A 24,860-nucleotide genomic window follows, 5' to 3' on the forward strand; every position below is an offset into this window, starting at 1 on the left:
CTCATTTCACACGCTAGCAAGGTTATGCTTAAAATTCTACAAGGCAGGCTTAAGCAGTATGTGGACCGAGAACTCCCCGAAGTGCAAGCTGGATTTAGAAGAGGCAGAGGAACCAGAGACCAACTTGCAAACATGCGCTGGATTATGGAGAAAGCTAGAGAGTTCCAGAAAGTCATCTACTTCTGCTTCATTGACTATGCAAAAGCCTTTGACTGTGTTGACCACAGCAAACTATGGCAAGTTCTTAAAGAAATGGGAGTGGCTGATCACCTCATCTGTCTCCTGAAAAATCTCTATGTGGGACAAGAAGCTACAGTTAGAACTGGATATGGAACAACTGATTGGTTCAAAATTGGGAAAGGAGTACGGCAAGGCTGTATATTGTCTCCCTGGTTATTTAACTTATATGCAGAATTCATCATGCGAAAGGCTGGGCTGGATGAATCCCAAGCCGGAATTAAGATTGCCCGAAGAAATATCAACAACCTCAGATATGCAGATGACACAACCTTGATGGCAGAAAGTGAGGAGGAATTAAAGAACCTTTTAATGAGGGTGAAAGAGGAGAGCACAAAATATGGTCTGAAGCTCAACATCAAAAAAACGAAGATCATGGCCACTGGTCCCATCACCTCCTGGCAAATAGAAGGGGAAGAAATGGAGGCAGTGAGAGATTTTACTTTCTTGGGCTCCATGATCACTGCAAATGGTGACAGCAGTCATGAAATTAAAAGACGCCTGCTTCTTGGGAGAGAGGCGATGGCAAACCTCAACACCATCTTAAAAAGCAGAGACATCACCTTGCCAACAAAGGTCCGTATAGTTCAAGCTATGGTTTTCCCAGTAGTGATGTATGGAAGTGAGAGCTGGACCATCAAGAAGGCTGATCGCCGAAGAATTGATGCTTTTGAAGTATGGTGCTGGAGGAGACTCTTGAGAGTCCCATGGACTGCAAGAAGATCAAACCTATTCATTCTTAAGGAAATCAGCCCTGAGTGCTCACTGGAAGGACAGATCATGAAGCTGAGGCTCCAATACTTTGGCCACCTCATGAGAAGAGAAGACTCCCTGGAAAAGACCCTGATGTTGGGAAAGATGGAGGGCACAAGGAGAAGGGGACGACAGAGGACGAGATGGTTGGATAGTGTTCTCGAAGCTACAAACATGAGCCTGACCAAACTACAGGAGGCAGTGGAAGACAGGAGGGCCTGGCGTACTCTGGTCCATGGGGTCACGAAGAGTCGGACACGACTAAACGACTAAACAACAACAACAACAGCCCTGGTGATCATCTAATGTTTATTGGATGGGTTTCCCCCCTAAAATGATTTTTGAATTCTGAATTGATTGTTATTCCTGTTTTAGACTGTATTTTATGCTGTTTATTGTTGCATCAATTAAATGTTTTAAATTTGTTGTTAGCCACCCTGAGCCTGGTTTTCTGAACCGGGAAGTGCGGAGTATAAATAAAAAATTATTATTATTATTATTATTTGTTTTTGTTTTTGTTGTTGTTGTTATTATCCACCTGGGAAGGGAACCCAACTGAGGGAAGGAAAACTTTGATCCTAAACCTCCTCTGCCTTGTGGGATATCTTTGGGAGAAGAAAAGGCTACGGAGTGAAGCCAACACAAATCTGGAATGGAGTCCTTAAGGCGGTTGGATGGAGCCTTGTACACCTGCTTCCAGCAACTCCTACAGCTCAGCTGATGCCGAACTTCTTGCTCTGCTTTCCTTTGGACCACGTCAGAGAGCCCAAGAGGGGCTTTTGCCGTCTGGACAGCCCAGGACCTCCATCCACACTGCTCAGGCTTGCGCCCCCAGGAGGTCAAGTTACTAGTCTCTGCAGCCACAGCAGACTCTTGAGTCAGATGGAGGCCAACAACAGCAATTTACCTTTCTGCAAATGGTGAAACACCACAATGTGCAGCTGATGAGACTCGCTGGGTGAATCCTGGTCACTTTTTATGCTTGGTCAACTGCTTAGATTACAGCCTTTCTCAACCTTGGGTCCCCAGATATTTTTGGCCTACAACTCCCATCACCCTTAGCTAGCAAGGCAAGAGCTCAGGGATGATGGGAGTTGTAACCCAACAACATATGGGGACCCAATGTTGAGAAACACTGCCTTAAAAGCTTCTATTAGCGTTCAGTGTTAAATATATGAAGAAAACTGCAGCTACTGACAAATAATACTAGTTTCAACCTTTGTTGACGGCAACCATGACGGAAGCCAAAAGGAAGAGAGAGATTTGTTTAGGCCCAGAGTCACCTTACCAACAAAGGTCCGTATAGTAAAAGCCATGGTTTTCCCAGTAGTGATGTATGGAAGTCAGAGCTGGACCATCAAGAAGGCTGATCGCTGAAGAATTGATGCTTTTGAATTATGGTGCTGGAGGAGACTCTTGAGAGTCCCATGGACTGCAAGAAGATCAAAGGTATCCATTCTTCAGGAAATCAGCCCTGAGTGCTCACTGGAAGGACAGATTCTGAAGCTGAGGCTCCAATACTTTGGCCACCTCATGAGAAGAGATGGTTGGACGGTGTTCTCGAAGCTACAAACATGAGTCTGACCAAACTACGGGAGGCAGTAGAAGACAGGAGGGCCTGGCGTACTCTGGTCCATGGGGTCACGAAGAGTCAGACACGACTAAACGACTAAACAACAACAACACCTGACTGCCCCACCCCTTGGCCTCCTTCCCCACAAGTCTCCTTCCCCCCTACCTGATCTGGTTCCACAGCCGCTGCTTCCCCTTCGCCACCATGAAAAGACGGAGGAGGAGGTCTTGCTGCCATCGTTCTCTCACCTGCAAGAGACAAAGTTAACTGGGAAACCCAGAGTGTATTGTTCTCTCTGAGATTCAGCTGTGCATCTCAAACTACAGACGAGCCTCAGAAAAAAGTCTCACCTGCTAAGGGCATTTTGACATTTCTATCCATTTCATATTTTATTTGTGTTAAAACACTGTCCCTGCTCCTCTGTCCCTCCAAAACATGAACCCCCCCCCCACAAATTATGAGTTTCAAAATCCACTAAATATGACAGAGTAAAAACTCCTTCCTCCTTACCCATTGGCCTCTCTCCGGTGCCCAACGGAGTCCTTTCTGCTGCAGAGGAATCGGGACCCATTTCTGCTAACAGATCCTTTCCCTGAAAGAACAACACAGATTCAGAAGAGGCAAAAACTTTAGGATGCTTTCCATTAGTACGGCATTTTGGAATACTCTCCCTCTTGTTTGGAGCCCCTTGGGAGTTTCCAGAGGAAAGTCTCTCTCACCTGCTTTCTCTCTGCCTGCTTCCTCTCCTCTGCCTGACTCAGGAGGAAACCTTCGGCCAGGGCCACCGCCTGGGAACTGGTCTCCGCTCCACATTCCTTCACCCAGCTCTCCATCTCCGGGGGAAGGACAGCCAGGAACTGCTCCAAGATCACCAGGTCCAGCATCTCAGCTTTCGTATGTCTTTCTGGCTTCAGCCACTGATGGTCTAGTTGGCAGAACCGGCTGCAAACCTCTCGAGGTCCTTCGGCCTCCTGGTTGCATAACTGCCTGAACGGCTGGCTCCGTACATCAGAGCGGGGAATGTCCTCCTCACCCAGGAACCTTTGCATGGAGTTTTCCCATAATCCCCCGCTTCTCCCAGTTTGCATATCATGGTCTCTTCCCATTTCAGGACCAACTGAGTCTTGCTCATCCATCTCTGCTCTCAGGAAGTCTCCAAGAGATCAGAAGGAACCAGAAGGAATCTTCTGCCATGTTCTGTCTGTGCGAATCAGAGGTGCCAACAAATCCTACAACAGAAATGTGTTGTAAAATTATAAACCATCAGGAGAAGTAAAACCTTCCTTGAAAAAGCCTGCATGCTCAAAAAAACTGGCCACTTTTCAAGATCCATTTCAGTTGTGCTTTAGGCCTGGTTTTCCTCTGTCAAGAGAGAGACAGGGGAAAAATGTCCCTGTTAATTCTCCTCAACCTCTTAGCGGCTTTTGATACCATCGACCGTAGCATCTTCCTGGAGCGCCTGTCCCAGTTAGGGGTGGGTGTCCCCCCTTTTCGGTGGTTCTGGTTCTACTGGGATGAGCGTTCCCAGAGGGAATTACTTGGGAAGCCCCATGGAGCCTTCAATGTGGGGTTCCTCAGGGCTCAATCCTATCCCCTATGCTGTTCAACATCTACATGAAACCTCTGGGTGGGGTTATCTGGAGGTCTGATGACACCCAGCTCAAACTGAAACTCAATCCAGATAAGACCGAGGCAATGTTAATGAGTGGTTCCCTAGACCAGATGCCTGGGAGGTCGCCTGCTCTTGCCGGGGTTACCCTTCCTCTGAAGGAGCAGGTTCATAGCTTGGGGGTCCTCCTGGATCCTCTGCTATCCCTTGAGGCTCAGCTGGGCTCAGTGGCCTGGTGTGTCTTCCACCAGCTTCAGCTGGTGGCCCAGCTGCGCCCCTATCCGGACATCCTGACTACTGTTGTCTATGCTCTGGTAACCTCAAGGTTAGATTGCTGCAATGCATTGTACATAGGGCTGCTTCTGGGGAAGGTTTGGAAACTTCTGCCAGTGCAGAATTCAGCAGCCAGTTTGCTCAAAGTGCTGGTTTTGACGGCTCAGGGCCACAATGCCTCAAAGACCGCCTCTTTCCATATGAACGTACCTGGACCCTGAGATCACCTTGTGATGCCTGGAGGGCCTTCTCTGCAGTGGCTCCCCATCATTGAATGCTCTCCCCGGGGAGGCTGGCCTGGCATAGGAATTGGCTGCTATGCCCATACAGTCATACCTTGGGTTACAGACACTTCAGGTTGTGTGTTTTCGGGTTGCACACCACGCCGAACCCGGAAGTACCAGAATGGGTTACTTCTGGATTTCACAGAAACGCTAAATCGTGCTTTGCACATGCGCTGAAAAGCTGGATCGTGACCCACACATGCGCAGACGCGATGCTGCAGGTTGTGAACGCTGCGGGTTGCGAATGTGCCTCCCGCACGGATCACGTTCGCAACCCGAGTGTCCGCTGTATTTATTTACCTGTCTTATGGAGCTGTCCCATAGCAGAAGTACTCCAGGTGTAGTGGTTATAATAATAATAAATTTTATTTATACCCTGCCCTCCCCAGCCAAGACTGGGCTCAGGGCGGCTAACAACTGATATAAAAACAAATTGATTGAAATACAACTTAAAAACAAGATTGAAACATTAAAACATTAAAATGCAGCCTCATTTCAATGGAAATTCAAATAAAAAACTTTAGAGTGTCAGACAAGGACCGGGGAGATCAGGGTTCAAATCCCCACTCGGTCTTCAAGCTCTCTGGGTAACCCTGGAGTGTGTCCCCCCGGGAGACCCCCTGCGAATGGTGCAGAAGATGCTCAAACCCTGGGCTAGGAGTCCCTTCCAAAGACTGGGAGCCGGGTGGCCTGAAGGCTCCACTTGCCAGCACAGGACCCCCCCCTTCATCCCACTCCCGTCACCTGGCTACGCCAGAGCGGCTGATTTGGGGGACCCTTTGGGGTCTCGGCTGAAGGCAAATTCACTCTGGCGGGAGGGGAGCCCTGGGAGCCGGACGTGCCTCGTGGGGAAGCACAGGGTTGCTGTGGGTTTTTTGAAAAGAGAGATAGATAGATCCTTTATTTACATGAGCCAGTAGCAATAGCAATAAGATAAAATATTTGGGGGATAGATTATACAAGTTTGTTATACAAAATACGTCCTGGAGGTTGACATCGATACAAATGACCAAACCAATACCTGACGATTTAGGAGCGGAGAAAACATGTGAGCCAATAGGCTTCCCTGAGCAATGTTAGAAAGTAAATCCAATAAGAATAATCGCTCTTACTCTATTTGCCCTGCTAATAATGTTGCCGTTTCTGCTGTCTCCTGGATCTGCCAGAAGAAAAGGCACAGTAGCAAGGCTGGAGGGACCTGGCAAAGAGGAGGAATACCCTCCCTCCTCAACTCTTTATTGAGAATAAGGGGCTTTATCCGCAGCCTCCCCCCGCCCCCTCCCTCCCCCAGGGGGCAGAGCCCTGGCCCCCTCGCCCCCCCCGATATGGGCCCCCCTGCAGGATGTGACCAGCCCCCCCGACCCCTCCCCTGCACCCCGCCCCCCCTTCTCCCCATGGCGAGACTCACCCCGAGAGAGGGAGACCAAGCAGAAGGGGGCTGGCGAGGGAGGGGCCTGGGCCAGGGAGGACCTCCCCCCCACGACGCCACTTCCGGTCCTCTCTAGGAATCCGGCTCTGCTCCTTTTAACCCTTGGCGAGCCGAGAGGAACCTCCTCCTCCGAGGCCGGAACCACGTGCATCGCCCCCCCAGAGACGCGTCATTTGGGTCACCCCCCCAAGAAGCAGGGGACCCGTCTGGAAGGGAGCCCGAGGGTCATCCAGTCCACCCCGTGCCAGGCAGGAATCTCAGCTCAAGCATCCCTGACCGAGGGACCCCCAACCTTTGCAGAAACCCCCTCCCCCCTCCGCCTGCCGCTTTCTCCCCCCCATGGCAGTTAGAGGACTCCCTAAAAATCCCAAGTCCCCCCCAAGAGATGCTTCATTTGGGAGACCCCCTTGAGCCCCCACCCCCAAGAAGCAGGGGAGTCTGGAAGGGAGCCCGAGGGGCGTCTAATTTCTAGACCAGGCTTTCTCAAACTCCCGCTGCTGCTGCTGCTCCTGCTGGGTAGGTCGAGGCAGGACACCTGGGTCCCTCGCAGGGCGCGGGAGGAGGAGAGCTCTGGGCCGGACGCCTGGGTCCTCTCCGAGGGGGGGTCCCCCTGGTAGCATTTCCTGCCCTTGCAATGCTGGGGGGAGGCAGAAACTCAGCAGGTGAGCTTCTTCCCTTGCTGGGGGGGGGGAACATCTCAGGGATTATGGTGGGCTCACTCACCCTTCCCCTTAGGCCTCACTTCCCCGGGTCCTAAATGCCATTGGAACTGAGTAGATTGAGGAACACCCCCCCCCGAGATCCTTCATTTGGTAGACCCCCCCCAAGAATCAGGGGACCCCTCACTAGAAGCAGAGCATGGGAGCGTCTGGAAGGGAGCCCGAGGGTCATCCAGTCCACCCCTGCCAGGCAGGAATCTCAGCTCAAGCATCCCTGACCGAGGGACCCCCACCCTCGGCAGAAACCTCCCTCCCCCCTCTGCCTGCCACTTTCTCCCCCCAATGGCAGTTAGAGGACTCCCAAAAAATCCAGTCCCGCCCCCCAGCCTCAAACTAAGGCCAGGACAAGGAGCCGGACCGCTCTGCTTCACCTTTTACACAAGCACCAGGAATGCAGAGAGGCTCAATAAAGTAGCCTGTAAAATTATAGCAATAAGGAGATACCGTGCATTGTACTGTTTCCTCTGATGGGGCGATGCTTCATTTGGGAGACCCCCCCCCTGAGCAGCGTCCTCCCCAGGCCAGAAGCAGGAGGAGGAACAGCTGGGAGGGGAGAAGAAGCCAAAGGAAGGAGCTGGGGATGTTGAGCCTGGAAAGAGGAGACAAAGAGGCGATCCGATAGCAAGTGTTATAAGAATTTTAAGGTCATGAGAAGAGGACGAGATGGTGGGACAGTGTTCTCGAAGCTACCAGCATGAGTTTGACTGTGTGCAGACAGTCTCAGCTTGCAAGCACGGTCTGCCTTTTGGCCATTGAGCCAGTCCCCACATTTGCCCAGCACAGGTAATGTGAAATTACTGGATTATATTCTCCAAACAACATTAAACTCATGTAAGCGAGTTAATGATTCCCCTGTCTCCTTGAACTTCCCAGACAAACGAAATTTATGATACTTTAGCAGTGCAGATCACTGTGGATCAAATGGTGCATTCTACTGTTAACATTAAATCTTAAAAGATATGCTTTGATACAGAAGTAGCTACACCCAATCTATAAATGGAACCTCAGAAAATCAAGTTGCACCAAAGGAACATAAAACAACAACAACAAACTGTTTGACTTTATGGATCAAAAGATAATCTCTGCTGGATTTTAAATTATATTATGAAGTGTCTTGTCTCTGCTGGCTAAGGGAATGGATAACTATTAAGAAATACAGATATTTTAGACCTTGAGGGTCATGATAATAGATTTGGTTGGCATGCATATTTATATTATGAAAAGACCAAATGGCATAAAGGATTTTTGAACCATTTGGCAAGAAAAGCTATTTATGGTGTATGGGAAAAATATAAAAACCTATTAGAACAGAAGACACCATGATGACTTTCCCCAGTGGAAGCAATATCCCTTAAAAATGTTAATGCAAAAGGTGAGTGGGCAACCGATAAAGAGTCGCTCATAGAAGTAGAACAATTGAAACTGAAAATATTTGAACATATAAGACAGTTAGTTACAGATTGGTTGCAAAAACCAGAAGTGAACTGTACAAACTTGTACAAGAACTCAGTAACAGGCCTGATTTCTGAAGGGCTTTGCTGACCTTGTGAAAATGACCTAGCACACCAATTTATATCTCTAAGATTTTGCAGGCTTGGGCTGTGAACTCAGGCCCCACAAAAAAATTCAAGTTGTGCCCCAGAGTTTCAATTGGGCCACACTGTCTGGCCCTGAGTCTCAGAGTTGCTGGGCCCAAGTTGTCTTGGGTTTGCAATTTGGGGAGAGGAGAGACTGCCTGCTGGGGAGCGGGCGGGCTGGGGAGGCCCCCTAGATTTAGAGGCCCTAGGCTTCAGCCTGCTTATTCTATACAGTGGTACCTCAGATTAAGTACTTAATTCGTTCCGGAGGTCCGTTCTTAACCTGAAACTGTTCTTAACCTGAAGCACCACTTTAGCTAATGGGGCCTCCTGCTGCCGGCGCGCCGCTGGAGCACGATTTCTGTTCTCATCCTGAAGCAAAGTTCTTAACCCGAGGTACTATTTCTGGGTTAGCGGAGTCTGTAACCTGAAGCGTGTGTAACCTGAAGCGTAAGTAACCAGAGGTACCACTGTACATAAATCTGGCACTGGGTCCATTCTCATCTGTAAGTGAACTCACATTAGAAACAATGAAGAAGAAGTCAAAGTGAATTTCCTGGGACGCATTTTATTCCATCTCACCTACAACTCTGTGTGCTGAACACACACAAACACATAGCTAATAGGAAATTCCTGGGAGTTCTGGTCTCCAAACAACATTAAGCTCGTGCAAGCAGGTTAATGATTTCCTCGCCTCCTTGAATTCTCCAGACAAATGACATTTATGATACTTTAGCAGTGCCGATCACTGTGGATCAAATGGTGCATTTCTACTTTTAACATTACATCATAAAATATATTATGCTTTGATACGGAAATAGCAACACTCCATCCATAAAGAGAACCTGAAAAAGTTGCACCAAAGGAACATAACAAAGACACATAAAAGGGACATTTTAAAAAACGCAACTTTAAAATACATTCAAGTATGGGAGTGTTTTGTGGGGTGTGTGTGTGTGTTTCAAACGTAGGGTGTGTACAAAGTCTCAGTGGCATTCCAGGTCCCCCAACCTCAGATTTCTTGACCTAAAGAAGGTTAACTTTGACCACTAAGCAGGTTAACAGGTGTAATAAGATTTCTGCAATGGTTAATTCCATTTTAGAAGCCGTGTGTCCCAGTCCAGGCGCCGAGACGGTGATCTGACAGACTCCTCTTTGGAAGCAGCAAAGTCCAGCGTCGTGGCCTCTGTCTCTGGAGCAATGCTACGTCCTTTCAAGAAATTCTGAAATATTTTATTTTGATTTCATGGGGTTGTTTTGAGGACCGTTCTCTATCCTGGTCTTGCTTTCAGATGGGACTGTTGACATTGCAAAGAGATATCCTTGCAACTGTTCACTGGACTGCATACACAATCATCTGTATTTAATTCTTTTTAAAGATTATGGGTTATATTTTGTGGAGCGGGACTGGGAGGTAAGAGAGAAGCTCAACCTTGGGGGGGGTGAAGTAAAGTATTTTGGCATTACCTGTGCTATTTTTCCAGAAAAAGAGGTGCCGGAACTGAGTTCACAGGATTTTCACAGGAAAGCAAGGGAGCAATTCATAATGGACGGTTACAATCTTGATTGGTTCCCTCATATGTGGTTAGTAGAGAGGATTAAGCTGGATAAAAAAAAATTATGGTATAGAGCAGGAATGGACAGACTTTGAAACTCCAGAGTGCACAGATGATGCAAAATGTTTAAACCATTGCTGAAATTTGAGACTGAAGAACAGGTGAAAGAATGCAAGATTAAAGAAAGGGGCACAAACTCTGGTTATAATATACGGAAAGAACAGTGGAAACTTATGTGGACTAAGAAGTTAAAATTTACATTTTGTTATGGTCTCAAAGAGATTTTTCATAAAGTGATGTCGCTGGTATTTAACTCCTGGAAAACTTTTCAGAATGTATAAAGATGTTTCAAATGTTTGCTGGGAATGCCAAGAACACAAAGGGACATTTTATCATGCTGGGTGGACATGTAAAAAGGCTAAAATATATATTGGATTCAAATACATACATTGCTACAGCAGGTTTTAAAAGTTAATATTCATTTGACACCAGGACACTTTTTGGACACACAATTAGAAAAGGATTATGGAAGATTACTTCAATATAGCAGCGAGATTGCTATATACACAAAGATGCAAAGATACAGTCCGACCCAGGAATGGCTAGTGAAACTATAGGGGTTGGCTCAAATGGCAACGTTAACATGCTTAATTAGGGAAAAATCATCACTGACAGATATTAAGGATTTCCATTTCTTGTGGAGTTTCCGTGTGAAAGAGAAAAGGAACTTGTAATATCTGGATTTACTGGTTTAGAGAACACTTGGATCTGAATGAGTGAATAATGTCTTTTGCTGCAGGACAGAGTGCCAGAAATCCTTTAATCTTTCCTCCCCTTCCATTAATCTTTTTCTCTCTTTCTCTTCTTTTGTCCTAACACGAAAAAGGGTTAAAGCTCCATTAACAAGCCTAGCAAGAGGGTTGTTGTTACTCCTTGTGAACTGGATCTGCTTCCGCATATTGTTGAATATCCCTCCAAACCCTCAGTTTACACCAGTCCAGGTATTGACACTGGTACGTCCTTCAAAGAGGGAGGGGAATGATACCTGGGAAGCACGACAATACCTGAAAGCCATAACCCGGAAGTTGGCACATCACACACCCAGCTGAGTACCAGGTTGGCATGACTTCGTTCCCACAGTCACCACCACAACGCATCCAGAGTTGCTGAAACAGCAAAATGTTTCCCCAGTTGCAACCTCAATACCACTTACGCCTGGCCTGAGCTCAAGATAAGGGTCAGGAAGCAACTGCCCTGTAGACAAGGAGAAGAAATTTCTGACTTCTGCATGTCTTCTCCATGCATGCATTCGTGTGTCTCCTACAGTTGTATAAAAGCTTTATGCACTCTTTGTTTTGGGTTCTTTGGGAGATATCAAAACAAAGATTCACTCCTGCACCTTTGAATAACCACTTTTTAACTTGCCACCTGCTGTCTCTCCATTGACTGGAAGAGGGACGGCATTTTTGGCATTTTGGGGGTGAGGTTGGGGTTCTTGTCCCAAAGGCCCAATGCCGGAAGGGTGACCCAAGGTCCCGGAAAATTATCTTTTGTGGGTACGAACCTGGGACAAAGGGGTGGAGATTTGCCTATCCAGAAGGCAATCAGTCAAGGGTTCTAGTCAGCAGGAGTGCTGAGTTCTGTGAGCAGAGCGGGTGGACGCGCATCCATGGGAATCCTGATGTTCTCTCAGAGAGTCTGTTTGATTCTGCTGAGGAGGGAGAGGTTGACACTGAACCTGCTGCTGAGGATCAGGTCTCTGACCAGGAGCAGGAACAGGGAAGGGCATCTCCACAGGCTGTTAAGCTGAAGCAAAGGAGTGCACCTTCATCTCCCACCAGTCCAGTGCAGAAGTTCCAAAGATGCAGTAAGTCAGAGGAGAAGTCTTCTGGTGACTTGGACGCACTAGCTGGCCCCAGTGGGTCAGAGGGGGCACCTGAAGTAGTGCTCAGGCATTCCACACACACTGCTAAAGGGATACCTCCCAAGAGGTTTGAAGTCACTAGTGTGTGGGTTGGCTTGGCACGGTGCGAACCAGAGAGTTTTGAGGAAGTTCAACAATTGCCTGAAGCAGAAGCCAGGAAATGGCAAGAGGCAATGGGAAAGGAGTTGAGGTCAGTGAGGTCTCTAGGTGTGTTCTCCACTACGAAGCTGCCAGCAGGCAAGCAGGCCATGAGCTGTTGCTGGGTTTACAGGATTAAGCCCACAGCAACTGGAGAACCACAGTACAAGACTAGGCTAGTAGCCAGAGGATTCATGCAGCAGATGGGGCTGCATTACACCAAAGTGTATGCTCCTACTTCCCAGAGTGAAACTCTGTGCATGCTCTTAGCAGTAGCTGCACAAAGAGGGCACCAAGTGCACCACTTTGATGTGGATGTGACTTATTTGAACTCAGACCTGAAGGAGGATCTGTACATGCTACCTCCTCCAGGGTTTGAGGGCAATGAGCCAGATGTTGTGTGGAAACTGCACAAGTCCATTTATGGCTTGAAACAATCGGCCAGAAATTGGAACACGTGTCTGAATGATGCTTTGGAAAGCATGGGTTTCCAGAGAAGTCTTGCAGACAGCTGCCTGTACCTGAAGGGGTCAGGAGAGACACAGGAGCTGGTCTTGGTGTTTGTGGATGACATCATACATGTGTCACAGGCAGGGAAACAGGTGCAAGGTTTTGCCAAAGAGCTTGGGAAGCATTTTAAGCTCAAAAACCTTGATCCAGTAAAGGTTTACCTAGGAGTTCAGATAGACAGGTCTGAGAATGGAAGTTTTTTGCTTAATCAGAAAGGCAAGATTGAGCAGTTGCTTGAGAAGTTCAGGATGTCTGACTGTGCAGGGATCAAAACGCCCATGGAGATGAGCTATGTGAAGGACGGTCAGCTTGGGGATCGTTCTGAGTTCCAAAACCCTGAGGTTTTTCAAAGAGCGCTGGGAGTCTGTTGTATCTCTTCCAGTGGAGCAGACCAGACATAGCTTTTGCTGTGAATCTGCTCAGCAGGGAGGCTACAAAGCCCAGTGTGAGTGCCTGGATTGGAATCAAGAGAGTGCTGAGGTATTTGCAGGATATCAAAGATTTTTGCCTCACGTTGTCAGCTGAAGGTGACGCACGGCTCACGTGCTGGACTGACAGCGATTGGGCAAATCTTGGAGAGAGGAAATCGGGTGTCTGGGATGGTAGTGAAGATTGGGGAATCTCTAGTTGGGTGGAAGTCCCAAAAGCAAAGTCTTATTGCGCTTTCCTCTACTGAAGCTGAGTTCGGTGCGTTGTCTGATTTGTGTAGGGAATTGGAGTTCTACCGGTGTTTGGTCCAAGAGATCTGTGGGGATTGTTGCCTGCCTATTACTGTTTGGGAAGACAATCAACCCTGTCTGAAGTTGGCAGAGTCAAGTCCAGAACTAAACATTTGGACATACGTTTCCAGAATGTGTGTCAAAGTGTCCAGGCAGGCTTGGTGCGGCTGAAGTACTTTCCAAGCCAGGAGAACCTGGCAGATGGGTTCACTAAACCTTTGTTTTGGGGTAAGTGGTTGTACTTACAGTTTCCCTCAGTATGCGGGACAAGAGGAGGTGTGAGGAAAATCAGAACTTGCAGGGTTAAACAGTTCTGTGTATCGTCCCTGCCTACCGAGGTGTGGCTTGTTCACATACGGGAATGTTTCTTTGTGTGTGTTACTTTCGTTTTCCGCTGACGAACAGGAAGATGTCTGCTGTTTCTCCCGGATGATTTATTTTGCTATGCTGTACATAAATTAAAGCTTCTTAGATTAGGAAGAAGCTTGCGTACGGACTGTTATTTATTGCACCCACACAAGGCACATACCGCTGTTGTGAAACTCTGCTTGGAGCCAGGGAGAAGTCCAAAGGCTCAGAGGCACAGGGAAGAGTCCCGGATGCCAGTCTAACTCAATACACACTGCTTATTTCTTCCACACTTCAGTTGGGCAAGAAGAAAAGGTCACCTGCTTGAGGATATACGTGAGACACTGACAAAAATGCCCCCTGGTCAAGTTCTGTTGCTGGGTTGCTGAATGACAAGAACATTCTTCCAATCCTTGCCCACATACTAATCAAAGCCTCCCCAAATTAAATCCTATATATACCTATTGCGATGACATTGGCCCTCTTAACCTCTTTCCACATTTCATGTGCTGAGATGGCTTCTCACTGCTGTGAGTTTTTTGATTGGGTGTGAGATTTTCCTTCTGACTGAAACTCCCTCCATAATCTTGGCACTGAAATAGTTTCTGCCCTCGGTGACTAATATTATGTTGATTGAAGTATGTGCTTTTATTAAAGCCTTTCCTACATTTCAAGCACTGATCTGCTTTCACTCTGTATGAATTTCTTCATTGGAAGCTAGACACCTCTTGGAAGGGAAGCTGTTTCCCCATTTCTAACACGGTTCGTGCTGTGTATGAGTTTTTTGATGGACCATGAGACCTGCCCTCCTTCTAAAAGTCTTTCCACATTCTTGGCATCGAAATGGTATCTCCCCGCTGTGAATTGTTTGATGGGAATTGAGACCTTCTTTCCAACTGAAGCTCTTTCCACATTCCAAGCACTGGTAAGGTCTCTCCCCAGTATGGATTCTTTGATGGGAAGTGAGATTGTGGTTGTGACTGAAGCTCTTTCCACATTCCAAGCACTTATATGGTCTCTCCCCTGTATGAATCATCTGATGGGAAGTGAGATGGTTGGTAGTCCTGAAGCTCTTCCCACATTCCAAGCACTGATAAGGTTTCTCCCCTGTATGAATTTTTTGATGGGAAGTGAGACTCGCCTTCTGGCTGAAACTCTGTCCACATTCCAAGCACTCATACGGTTTCTCTCCTGTATGAATTATTTGGTGGGAAGTGAGCTGCACCCTCTGACCGAAGCTCTTTCCACATTCCAAGCACTCGTAGGGTTTCTCCCCTGTATGAATTCTTTGATGCGATGTGAGATTGGCTCTGTGACTGAAGCTCTTTCCGCATTCCGAGCACTGATATGGTTTCTCCCCTGTATGAATTCTCCGATGGGATGTGAGACTTACCTTATGATTAAAGGTCTTTCCACATTCTTGACATTTAAATGGTTTCTCCCCTGTATGAATTCTTTGATGGTAAGTGAGATAGGAGTTCCGACTGAAGCTCTTTCCACATTCCAAGCACTGAAATGGTTTCTGCCCTGTATGAATTCTCTGATGGAGCATGAGACCTTCCTTCCTTGTGAAGCTCTTTCCACATTCTGGACATCGAAATGGTATCTCCCCACTGTGAATTATTTGGTGGGAAGTGAGCCTTGCCTTCTGGATGAAGCTCTGCCCGCATTCTAAGCACTTATATGGTTTCTCCCCTGTATGAATCATTTGATGGGAAGTGAGATGGGAGCTGCGACTAAAGCTCTTTCCACACTCAAGGCATTGAAAAGGTTTCTCCCCTGTATGAATTATTTGGTGGGATGTGAGATTCACCCTCTGACTGAAACTCTTCCCACATTCCAAGCACTTATAGGGTTTCTCCCCACTGTGAGTTCTTTGATGGGCAACGAATTTCGTACTCTGACTGAAGCTCTTTCCACACTCTTGGCATTTAAAGGGTTTCTCCGCACGATGAATTCTTTGATGTCGATGGAAGCTTGTGCTTCTGTTAAAGTTCTTCCCACATTCCAAGCATTGATAGGGATTCTCACCTGTATGAATTATTTGATGGGAATCGAGACTACTCTTCCACCTGAACCCCTTTCCACATTCCAAGCACTGATAGGATTTCTCCTCACGGTGAATACTTTTATGTCGATGGAAGTTTGGTATTGTATTAAAGTTCTTCCCGCATTCCAAGCAGTGATAAGGTTTCTCTCCAGTATGAATTCTTTGATGGGAAGTGAGAGTGGCACTACGAGTGAAGATCTTCCCACATTCTGAGCACTGATAGCCTTTCTTCCCACTGTGCTTTCTTCGATGGGAACGGGAGCTCTGACTGAAGCTCTCTCCACACTTCCAATCTTGATATGTCGTCTCCACTGTGTGGATTCTGTTGTGGTCTCCCCCATTCTTCATTTCCAATCCATCACCAACTACAACGAAGAGAGAAACTAATTAGATCCTCAGGAAGAAACAGAGCCCCCAATTATTAAACAATGCTAATGAATGTTTGTGAAAGAGAAAGAATGGAAGATGTGAGGTCTTTCTACAGAGGTCATGGCCTTTGTTGAACAGCATTCACGGTCTGATGGCCTGGGACTTGGGCTGCACTGGATCCTTTGCCTCAGGCGGCATCTGAACCAAGTCTGAGGCCTGATTCTGAAGAGCCCGAATCTGCACAGGTTCCCCTGCAACAAACACCAGCTGGGCCAAGTCAGGGGCCTGAGTCTGCCCTGGCTCCAGATGCGGGGATTATCTCGTTGCCTTCAGCTGGGCCATCACTTACAGCTGCTCCACTACCGGTTGGGTCAGGGGAGGCTGAGGCGGCCCCTGGGTCTAGTAACCCACGACATCTCCTGAGCTGCAGAGACTGAGGTCTGAGAGAAGGAGAGACCTGAGTACTCGCAGGAGGAGTGCTCGCCTTCGGGCGAAACACGGAGGTGAGTCACCAGGGGATCAGGACTGGCCCCTACCCCAACAAAGATAAAAGGCTGTCGGACCCCGCCTCAGGTTGTGGGAGCAACATTGCTGTATGCTAGATCCTGCCTGTACCTGTCCTTGCCTGGTTTCCTGCCTCGTGTCCTGCCTTGGCCCTGTCAGACTGACTCCTAGCGGAACCTTTGGATTCTGGACTGGACCTGGACCGCGTTTCACGGGTTACCCCTGGGCCCAGCACACACGGACATATTTATGGGAACCAGAGGTTTAAAAAGTCTGGCTCTTTTCTAGGATGGATTTAGTTTGCCACAATCATGAAATCCAGTCCAACTCTAACATTGGTCTTCTCTTTGAAAAATGGGCAGAGGCTAAAACAAAAGCCTAAAACCTGACACGTTACCCCAACTTCCCTAACAACTCTATGTGTGAATGTTGCCTCTAAAATCCTGTGGAAAGGGGGGCCACTAGGGGGCACATCGGAAGATGGCTGACAATAACATCTCTCCGACCCACACGAGGTAATTTGGAGGCTATGATGGGGGTAATTAGCCTCCTTACCCCCCCCCAAGATGGTGGGGGGGACTGCCCTTGCCTGCTGTGCCCTATACCACCCCCGAATTTGTGGGGATGGGGGCACTAGGCACAAAGCCCTCCTGTGGGATTCCGGCACTCCTGGACGCTGTCCCTGATCCGCGCCACTAGCTGCAAGAACTTCAAAAGAAACAATTTGGATGAAGGAATGCACATAATTCAAGGAAGGAGGGGGAGTAAAGACTGCTAACAGAAGAGATCTCTGATAAAACAAGACAAGAATAAATCATGAGAAGATACGCCAAGATACGATATGACAAATGACTGATGGGGGTGGGGGAAAAACTTTCCTTTCTTTTCTTAGGTGATTAAACAAGAATCCCCTCCCCTCACGAGTCAGAAATGTCGTTTTAAGGACTTAAGCTGTGGATTTAAGGCTGTATGGAGATAAACTTTCGAACCAAAGCATGTTTTAAGAAGAGCGTGCAATGTATAAGAGCTTTGGAATGACGCAGTTAAAAATGCCGTCGCCATTTTGGGAAGTTCTGTCGGAGGTTTTGAGTCTGGGAGGAGAAAGAGAGAAATAGAGCTGCTTTTATATGGTGGGTGAAACTCCTCAGAGGGACTTAAGAGCGACAGTTTTGTGAGATAAATGATGGAAAGAGCGATGTTATCTATGAAGGCGATGATATATGGAAACCATCTCAATTTGAGGATTGGAAGAACGGAAAAATTCACAAAGGATTATTATTATTATTGGTGTTTATCGGCTTAAGGAGACTGTCAGAAGAGATCATAAAGAAAAAAGAGAAAATATATGAACAAGATGTGATGTGGAAACAGCAAGATAAGACTGGATATAATTATGAACTCTGTTTGGACTGATTTGGTCTGATTTGGACATTAATGCATTAGCAAGAAGATGATCAGAATCCCCCTTCAGATCTTGAAATATGGGTCCCCCCAACAAAATTTAAAATTCGGCTTTGTAATTCGGAATTTATGTGATGTGATTTAATTTGATTTGATTGGCCGGTTAATAAAAAGTATTTTTTAAAAAAAATCCTGTGGAAAGGGTGACTAGGATTCCAGGTGGCCCTTTTTTCAGTTAGGTCTGTTCTCAACTGTCGAGTGAGAGAGAGAGATTTTCTGTGAGAGCACCTGCTGCTTGTTTTATGCTGCTATGTGCCTCAGAAAAAGTCCATAAAGTCTCATATAGATAGAAGCACATGTCAGTCACTCTTAAGACTGAATGTAGCAGGATTATCTGATGTTGAATTATTTTGGGGTTTTGTGTGTAGCTTATTATGTCTTGAATAACAAATGGAATACAGTGGTACCTCAGGTTAAGTAATTCGTTCCAGAGGTCCGTACTTAACCTGAAACTGTTCTTAACCTGAAGCACCACTTTAGCTAATGGGGCCTCCCGCTGCTGCGATTTCTGTTCTCATCCTGAAGCAAAGTTCTTAACCTGAAGCCCTATTTCTGGGTTAGCGGAGTCTGTAACCTGAAGCGTATGTAACCTGAAGCGTATGTAACCCGAGGTACCACTGTAAATGTACAAATAATCAAAATCGATTTTATATATATATATATATATATATATATATATATATATATATATATACTGGTTATAAGCACATGTAAGCGTGTCTTAGTATATCAAGTAATATAATGTGTTCTGCTTAAACTCTAAACAGAAAATCTTGTGCAGTCTTTCCTAGGAGGGAAAAAGAGCTATATTTTTTTAAAGGGTAAAACAACCTGGGGAAACCTCAATGCATATAAATACCGCAGATAAAGGGTTCTCTCTCATAAACTGATGTTAATATTTTGACCACTTGGTGCCAGTGTTCTCTTAATTATTCTCTCAAAAACAATTTTTAAAAGCAGATTAAAAAGGAGAAATATTTTTTTAGGATAGAGGAAATTTTAAAGTGGAATAGGAGATGTGGGTGGCGCTGTGGGTTAAACCACAGAGCCTAGGGCTTGCCGATCAGAAGGTTGGCGGTTCGAATCCCCGCCACAGGGTGAGCTCCCGTTGCTCGGTCCCTGCTCCTGCCCACAGCAGTTCAAAAGCACGTCAAAGTGCAAGTAGATAAATAGGTACCGCTCAGGCGGGAAGGTAAACGGCGTTTCCGTGCGCTGCTCTGGTTCGCCAGAAGCGGCTTAGTCATGCTGGCCACATGACCCGGAAGCTGTACGCCGGCTCCCTCAGCCAGTAAAGCGAGATGAGCACCGCAACTCCAGAGTCGGCCACGACTGGACCTAATGGTCAGGGGTCCCTTTACCTTTAGGAGACTGAGAATAGTGTTAGACAGACTTGAAGTGATACTATGTATTGAGGCAGATGTCTCACCACCAGAGAAGTTCTTGAAAATTTAAAGAAAGTTTATGGATTTACAAGATTTCATCGCAATTTAATAAAAAACTTATTTAGTCTAAAACATGAAGAAAAGAAAGATTGTCAGAGTCATATATGTACCACATATATAAGCTGTAATATTCTGAATCAAAGAATATTTAAGAATAAACGACCTGGGGCAACTTCCACGCATATAAATACTACACTGTGAAGCCTACATTTAAGAAGGCCTGGTTAGTTCAGATCATCCTGGTCATTGTTTGAAAAGGCATAAATGGAGGAAGAATATTCACAGAGAAAACAGTTGATACCCTTCCATTGAGATGCATCAAAATATTGGCGGTTCGTCACATAGAGCTACACATGAAATTTCAAAACAGAGATTATGATCCAGCAGAAAGCCTTACGGAGAGAGTCCAGGATCCCACGATTCTCCTCCATGACTTCCTTATGCAGAGCTCTCTGGTCAGGATCCAGCAACACCCATTCCTCGTATGTGAAACGAACAGCGACATCTTCAAAGCACACCGGACCCTAAAAGAAAGAGGGAAATGTCCTCCTCTTAGACAACATAAACATGATGTACTCCACATTGTTCTGTTCTGATCATGTCTGAATGGGATTGTTTTGCGCACATGTTAAATATGGATGCTTATTTTAACATCTTAGTGGAACTCTTTTATTGTGTATTTAAATTCTGAGTATTCATCCTTGTGGGGTGTGTGGGGTGATAGTACCCTTGGTGGGGGACACATCCTGCTCCTTCTGGGGTGGTTTGTCCACCTTTGGTCCCCATCCTGCACTCGGCTCTCACCTGTGGCTCCTAGAAGTTGTCCGCATGAGACAGCGGCCACAATCCTGGGAACAGCTTTGAGTGACCGGCTAAACCAGGTGAAGGGAACCAATGGACCTTAAACCCTCAATGAGTCAGGGACTCCCCCGTCCATGCTAAGACTAGTTTCAGCACATTGAGCAGAAGATACCAAGAGCAGGTCCCACAGTCAAGTTGGTGGTTGCTCCCTGTTCTACAGAGGGAAGAGAGGAGCAGATGGGGTTCGTCCACCTGGGAAGGGAGCCCAACTAAGAGAAGGAAAACTTTGATCCTAAACCTCCTCTGCCTTGTGGCATATCTTTGGGAGAAGAAAAGGCTACGGAGTGAAGCCAACACAAATCTGGAATGGAGTCCCTAAGGCGGTTGGATGGAGCCTTGTACACCTGCTTCCAGCAACTCCTACAGCCCAGGTATGCTTTCCTTTGGACGACGTCAGAGAGGCCAAGAGTGGGCTTTTGTCATCTGGGCAGCCCAGGACCTCCATCCACACTGCCCAGGCCTTGTGCCCCAAGGAGGTCAGTTTACTGGTCTCTGCAGCCACAGCGAAGGCTGTGATTCTCCAAGAGTTTGACTTCACCCCCGGAGGCGCACTCCATTGTCTCTCGAGACAGAATGAGGCCAACAACAGCAATTCACCTTTCTGCAAATAGGTGGAGCGCCACAATGTGCAGCTGAGTTAGATGAATCCTGGCACCTTTTTATGGTATGTCAGCTGCATCCAGAAAATTCAATACATGTGCGGAAATCGTGAAGGGCCACTTTGACAGAAGCCAAGAAAAGGTGAGAGATTTGTTTGCCTCAAATGGTGCCCCACCCCTCGGCCTCTTTCCCCACAAGTCTCCTTCCCCCTACCTGATCTGGTTCCACAGCCGCTGCTTCCCCTTCGCCACCAGGAAAAGACGGAGGAGGAGGTCTTGCTGCCATCGTTCTCTCACCTGCAAGAGACAAAGTTAACTGGGAAACCCAGAGTGTATTGTTCTCTCTGAGATTCAGCTGTGCATCTCGAACTACAGACGAGCCTCAGAAAAAAGTCTCACCTGCTAAGCACATTTCAACACTTTAACCCATATTTTATTTGTGTAAAAATACTGTCTCCACTCCTCTGGGCTCTTGGTCTCATACGTCTCCCGTCAAAACATGAAAATAACCCAATTATTAGCTTCAAAATCCACTAAATATTACAGTGAAAATTCTCCTTCTTCCTTACCCAATGGCTTCTCTCTGGTGTCCATCGGAGTCCTCTCTGCCTCAAAGGAATCGGGGCCCATTTCTGCAAACAGATCCTTTCCCTGAAAGAGTAACAAGGATTCAAAAGAGAAAATGAGGGATTAGAGAATAAAAACATTAGTGGTATCAGATCTCATTCCTTGGGCGCATTCCAAAAAAGGATGGGTCATTATTAGAGAATTTTGAGATGTTCAGAGCCCCTTGGGAGTTTCCAGAGGAAAGTCTCTCTCACCTGCTTCCTCTCCTGTGCCTGACTCAGGAGGAAACCTTCGGCCAGGGCCAGCGCCTGGGAACTGGTCTCCGCTCCGCATTCCCTCACCCAGCTCTCCATCTCCGCTGGAAGGACAGCCAGGAACTGCTCCAAAATCACCAGGTCCACCATCTCAGCTTTCGTATGTCTTTCTGGCTTCAGCCACTGATGGTCTAGTTGGCAGAACCGGCTGCAAACCTCTCGGGGTCCTTCGGCCTCCTGGTAGCAGAACTGCCTGACCTGCTGGCTCTGCACATCGGAGCAGAGAGCGTCCTCCTCACCCAGGATCCTTTGCATGGTGTTTTCCCAGAATCCCCCACTTCTCCCAGTTTGCATATCACAGTCTCTTCCCACTTCAGGACCAGCTGAGTGTTGCTCATCCATCTGTGCCCTCAGGAAGCCTCCAAGAGATCAGAAGGAATCAGAAGGAATCTTCTGCCACGTTCTGTCTGTGCGAATCAGAGGTGCCAGCAAGTCCTACAAAGCAAATGTGTTGCTCTGTTATAAAATTGATATACCATCAGGAGAAGTAAAACGTTCATGGAACAAGCCTTCATGCTCAGAAAATCGAACTAACTACTGACCAGTTGCTAAACCCCTTTCCTGAGCAAGGTTCTGGAGTGGGTGGTCAAGGACCAGATGAAGACACTCTTAGAGGAAACTGATTTCCTTGAAACATACAGGCCCCCTGTATGATGACCTCTGTCAAGAGAGAGACAAGGGAAACGTCCGTGTCAATTCTCCTCAACCTCTCAGCGTCTTTTGGTACCATCGACCGTGGAGGGCCTGTCCCAGTTAGGGGTGGCCCCCCTTTGCACTGGTCCTACTGGGATGGGTGTTCCCAGAGGGTGTTGCTTGGGGAGTGCTTTTCAACCTCATGGAGCCTTCAATGTGGGGTTGCTCAACATCTATACGAAACCCCAGAAAGAGGAGGAATACCTCTGTCCTCAGCTTTTTATTGAGAGTACAGGGCTTTATCCAGACAAGACGGAGGCCCAGTTAGTGGGTAGTTCCCTAGCTTGCTATAGAGTTTTGTATAGTTTGCTATGCAAAATACGCTCTGAAGGTTGACATCCATATCAATGACCAAAGTGACAACTGACGAAGAAAACATGTGAGCCAACAGACTTCTTTTTGATTAAGGAAAGAAAAAAGCTGAGCAATGTTAGAAACTTAATCCAGTAAGAATAATCGATCTTACTCTATTTGCCCTGCTAAAAATGTTGCCGTTTCTGCGGTCTCCTGGTCTCCTGGATCTGCCAGAAGAAAAGGCACAGTAGCAAGGCTGGAGGGACCTGGCAAAGAGGAATAAGACCCTCCCTCCTCAACTCTTTATTGAGAATAAGGGGCTTTATCCGCAGCCTCCCCCCCCGACCCCTCCCTCCCCCAGGGGGCAGAGCCCTGGCCCCCTTGCCCCCCCCCGATTTGGGGCCCCCTGCAAGATCTGACCAGCCCCCCGCCCCTCCCCTGCACCCCGCCCCCCCTTCTCCCCATGGCGAGACTCACCCCGAGAGAGGGAGACCAAGCAGCCCCTCGGCGGGCAGAAGGGGGCTGGCGAGGGAGGGGCCTGGGCCAGGGAGGACCTCCCCCCCCACGACGCCACTTCCGGTCCTCTCTAGGAATCCAGCTCTGCTCCTTTTAACCCTTGGCGAGCCGAGAGGAACCTCCTCCTCCGAGGCAGGAACCACGTGCATCGCCCCCCCCCCCCCGCCAAGAGATGCTTCGTTTGGGACACCCCCCCCCCAAGAAGCAGGGGACCCCTCACTAGAAGCAGAGCATGGGAGCGTCTGAAAGGGAGCCCGAGGGGCGTCTAGTCCACCCCTGCCAGGCATGAATCTCAGCTCAAGCATCCCTGAAGGAGGGACCCCCCCTCGGCAGAAACCTCCCCCCCCCCGCCTGCCGCTCCCCCCCATGTCCTCGTTGTTGTCTTCTTGGTCACTTTGGGTCCAGAGAGGAGAGGGGAGGGAGAGGGGGCCCCTCTCCTGCGCCAGAGCCTGAGCTGCCACCATTTCCCTTTTTTAAAGGGAAATTCCCTTATTCCGAATAGGGAAAAGTTGACAGCTATGGCCCGAAGTGCCTGGGTCTCCCCTCTCACCCCCCCCCCGGGGTGCATTGGGAGAAGGGAGAATCTCAGGGCTGCATGTGGTGACCCCCAAGTCAGGGAGCAGAGGGTCCTGCCCCCTTCCTCTCGGCCAAGCCAGGGAGGGGGGCGAGGTTGCAGGAGCTCCGCTCATCATTTGCGTCTGTAACCTGAGTTACCACTGTATTCCAAGAAGAAGGGAAAGAGACAACACACACACAGCCGCCACCTGCGCTGCATCTGCAAAGCTGCATCAGGCCACTTTAAAAAGTCCTGGCTTTCTCCAAATAATTCTGGGAGCCGTAGTTTGTTCAGGATGCTGATCGTTGCTAGGAGACACCCCCAACCCCACCTCCCTTCCCAGTCACCAAGCTGCACTTCCAGGAGTGGTTTACCAATCTTGCCAGGAATTTGTAGTTTGTGCAGAGGGCGCTGGTGGGAGAGGGTCTTCTAACCACTCTCAACACTTGGGGGGGGGGAGTGTCTGCCTCTTCCCGCTCCCCAGGCTGGTTTCTTTTCCAGCCAGATGGGCAGATGATGATGATGATGATGAAGATGATGATGATTATTCCTGCAGGGTGTCTCCTGCCTTCCATGGCTGGTGAGATCTGCAGGGTTTTGCCACTGGGTTTTCTGTTCGGTCTCAGAAGATCCTCTGAACACCCGAGGGCTTGGATGTCTAAAGGAGCACGCATGTCTCAATGTGACCTTACTGCTTTTGTTTGTTATTGTAGTGAAATAAAAAAAATAAGGTCTTATATATATATAATAAATGTTCATAAATGTACCAACCAAGTGCATACATAGATGTGTGGACCACATGTCTGGAGCAGCACAGGAGGACCGCCCTGGAACCATTTTGACTCCCAAACTGACCTCAAATTTTCTCTGCAAGGTTGAAGGAAAATGGAAAAGCCTCCCCATTGTCTTTTTGTTCACAAATCCTGTCTTAAGGGTATGTCTGTCTGTGTGTGTGTGAATAGGGTGAGCCTGTGACCTGGCTCAG

At 47.8% G+C, this 24,860-nt stretch overlaps 1 protein-coding gene across 10 annotated transcripts in view; it reads right to left on the bottom strand.

Annotated features, from left to right (window-relative positions):
- The window catches only part of LOC128409524 (zinc finger protein 850-like), a 31,517-nt gene extending 8,048 nt beyond the window's left edge, over nt 1-23,469 (bottom strand). Inside the window, exons 1-5 of one of the 10 annotated variants that reach the window (XM_053380047.1) lie at nt 23,281-23,469; nt 22,976-23,030; nt 21,505-21,586; nt 21,150-21,232; nt 19,873-19,999 (exon numbers count right to left, since the gene is read on the bottom strand). In XM_053380047.1, the coding sequence (XP_053236022.1) occupies nt 19,873-19,999; nt 21,150-21,232; nt 21,505-21,586; nt 22,976-23,030; nt 23,281-23,468 (535 nt within the window). In that variant the 5' untranslated portion in view covers nt 23,469. Of the gene's footprint in view, nt 1-2,728; nt 2,812-3,073; nt 3,156-3,282; nt 3,793-5,841; nt 5,857-6,137; nt 6,209-19,872; nt 20,000-21,149; nt 21,233-21,504; nt 21,587-21,756; nt 22,252-22,975; nt 23,037-23,280 lie in introns of those variants that run through there. The other 9 variants (XM_053380043.1, XM_053380042.1, XM_053380044.1 and 6 more) reach the window with 9 other exon arrangements.
- Between the last annotated feature and the right edge of the window lie 1,391 nt (nt 23,470-24,860).

Source organism: Podarcis raffonei, chromosome 2 (genome assembly GCF_027172205.1).
Source record: "Podarcis raffonei isolate rPodRaf1 chromosome 2, rPodRaf1.pri, whole genome shotgun sequence".
Classification (NCBI taxonomy): domain Eukaryota; kingdom Metazoa; phylum Chordata; class Lepidosauria; order Squamata; family Lacertidae; genus Podarcis; species Podarcis raffonei.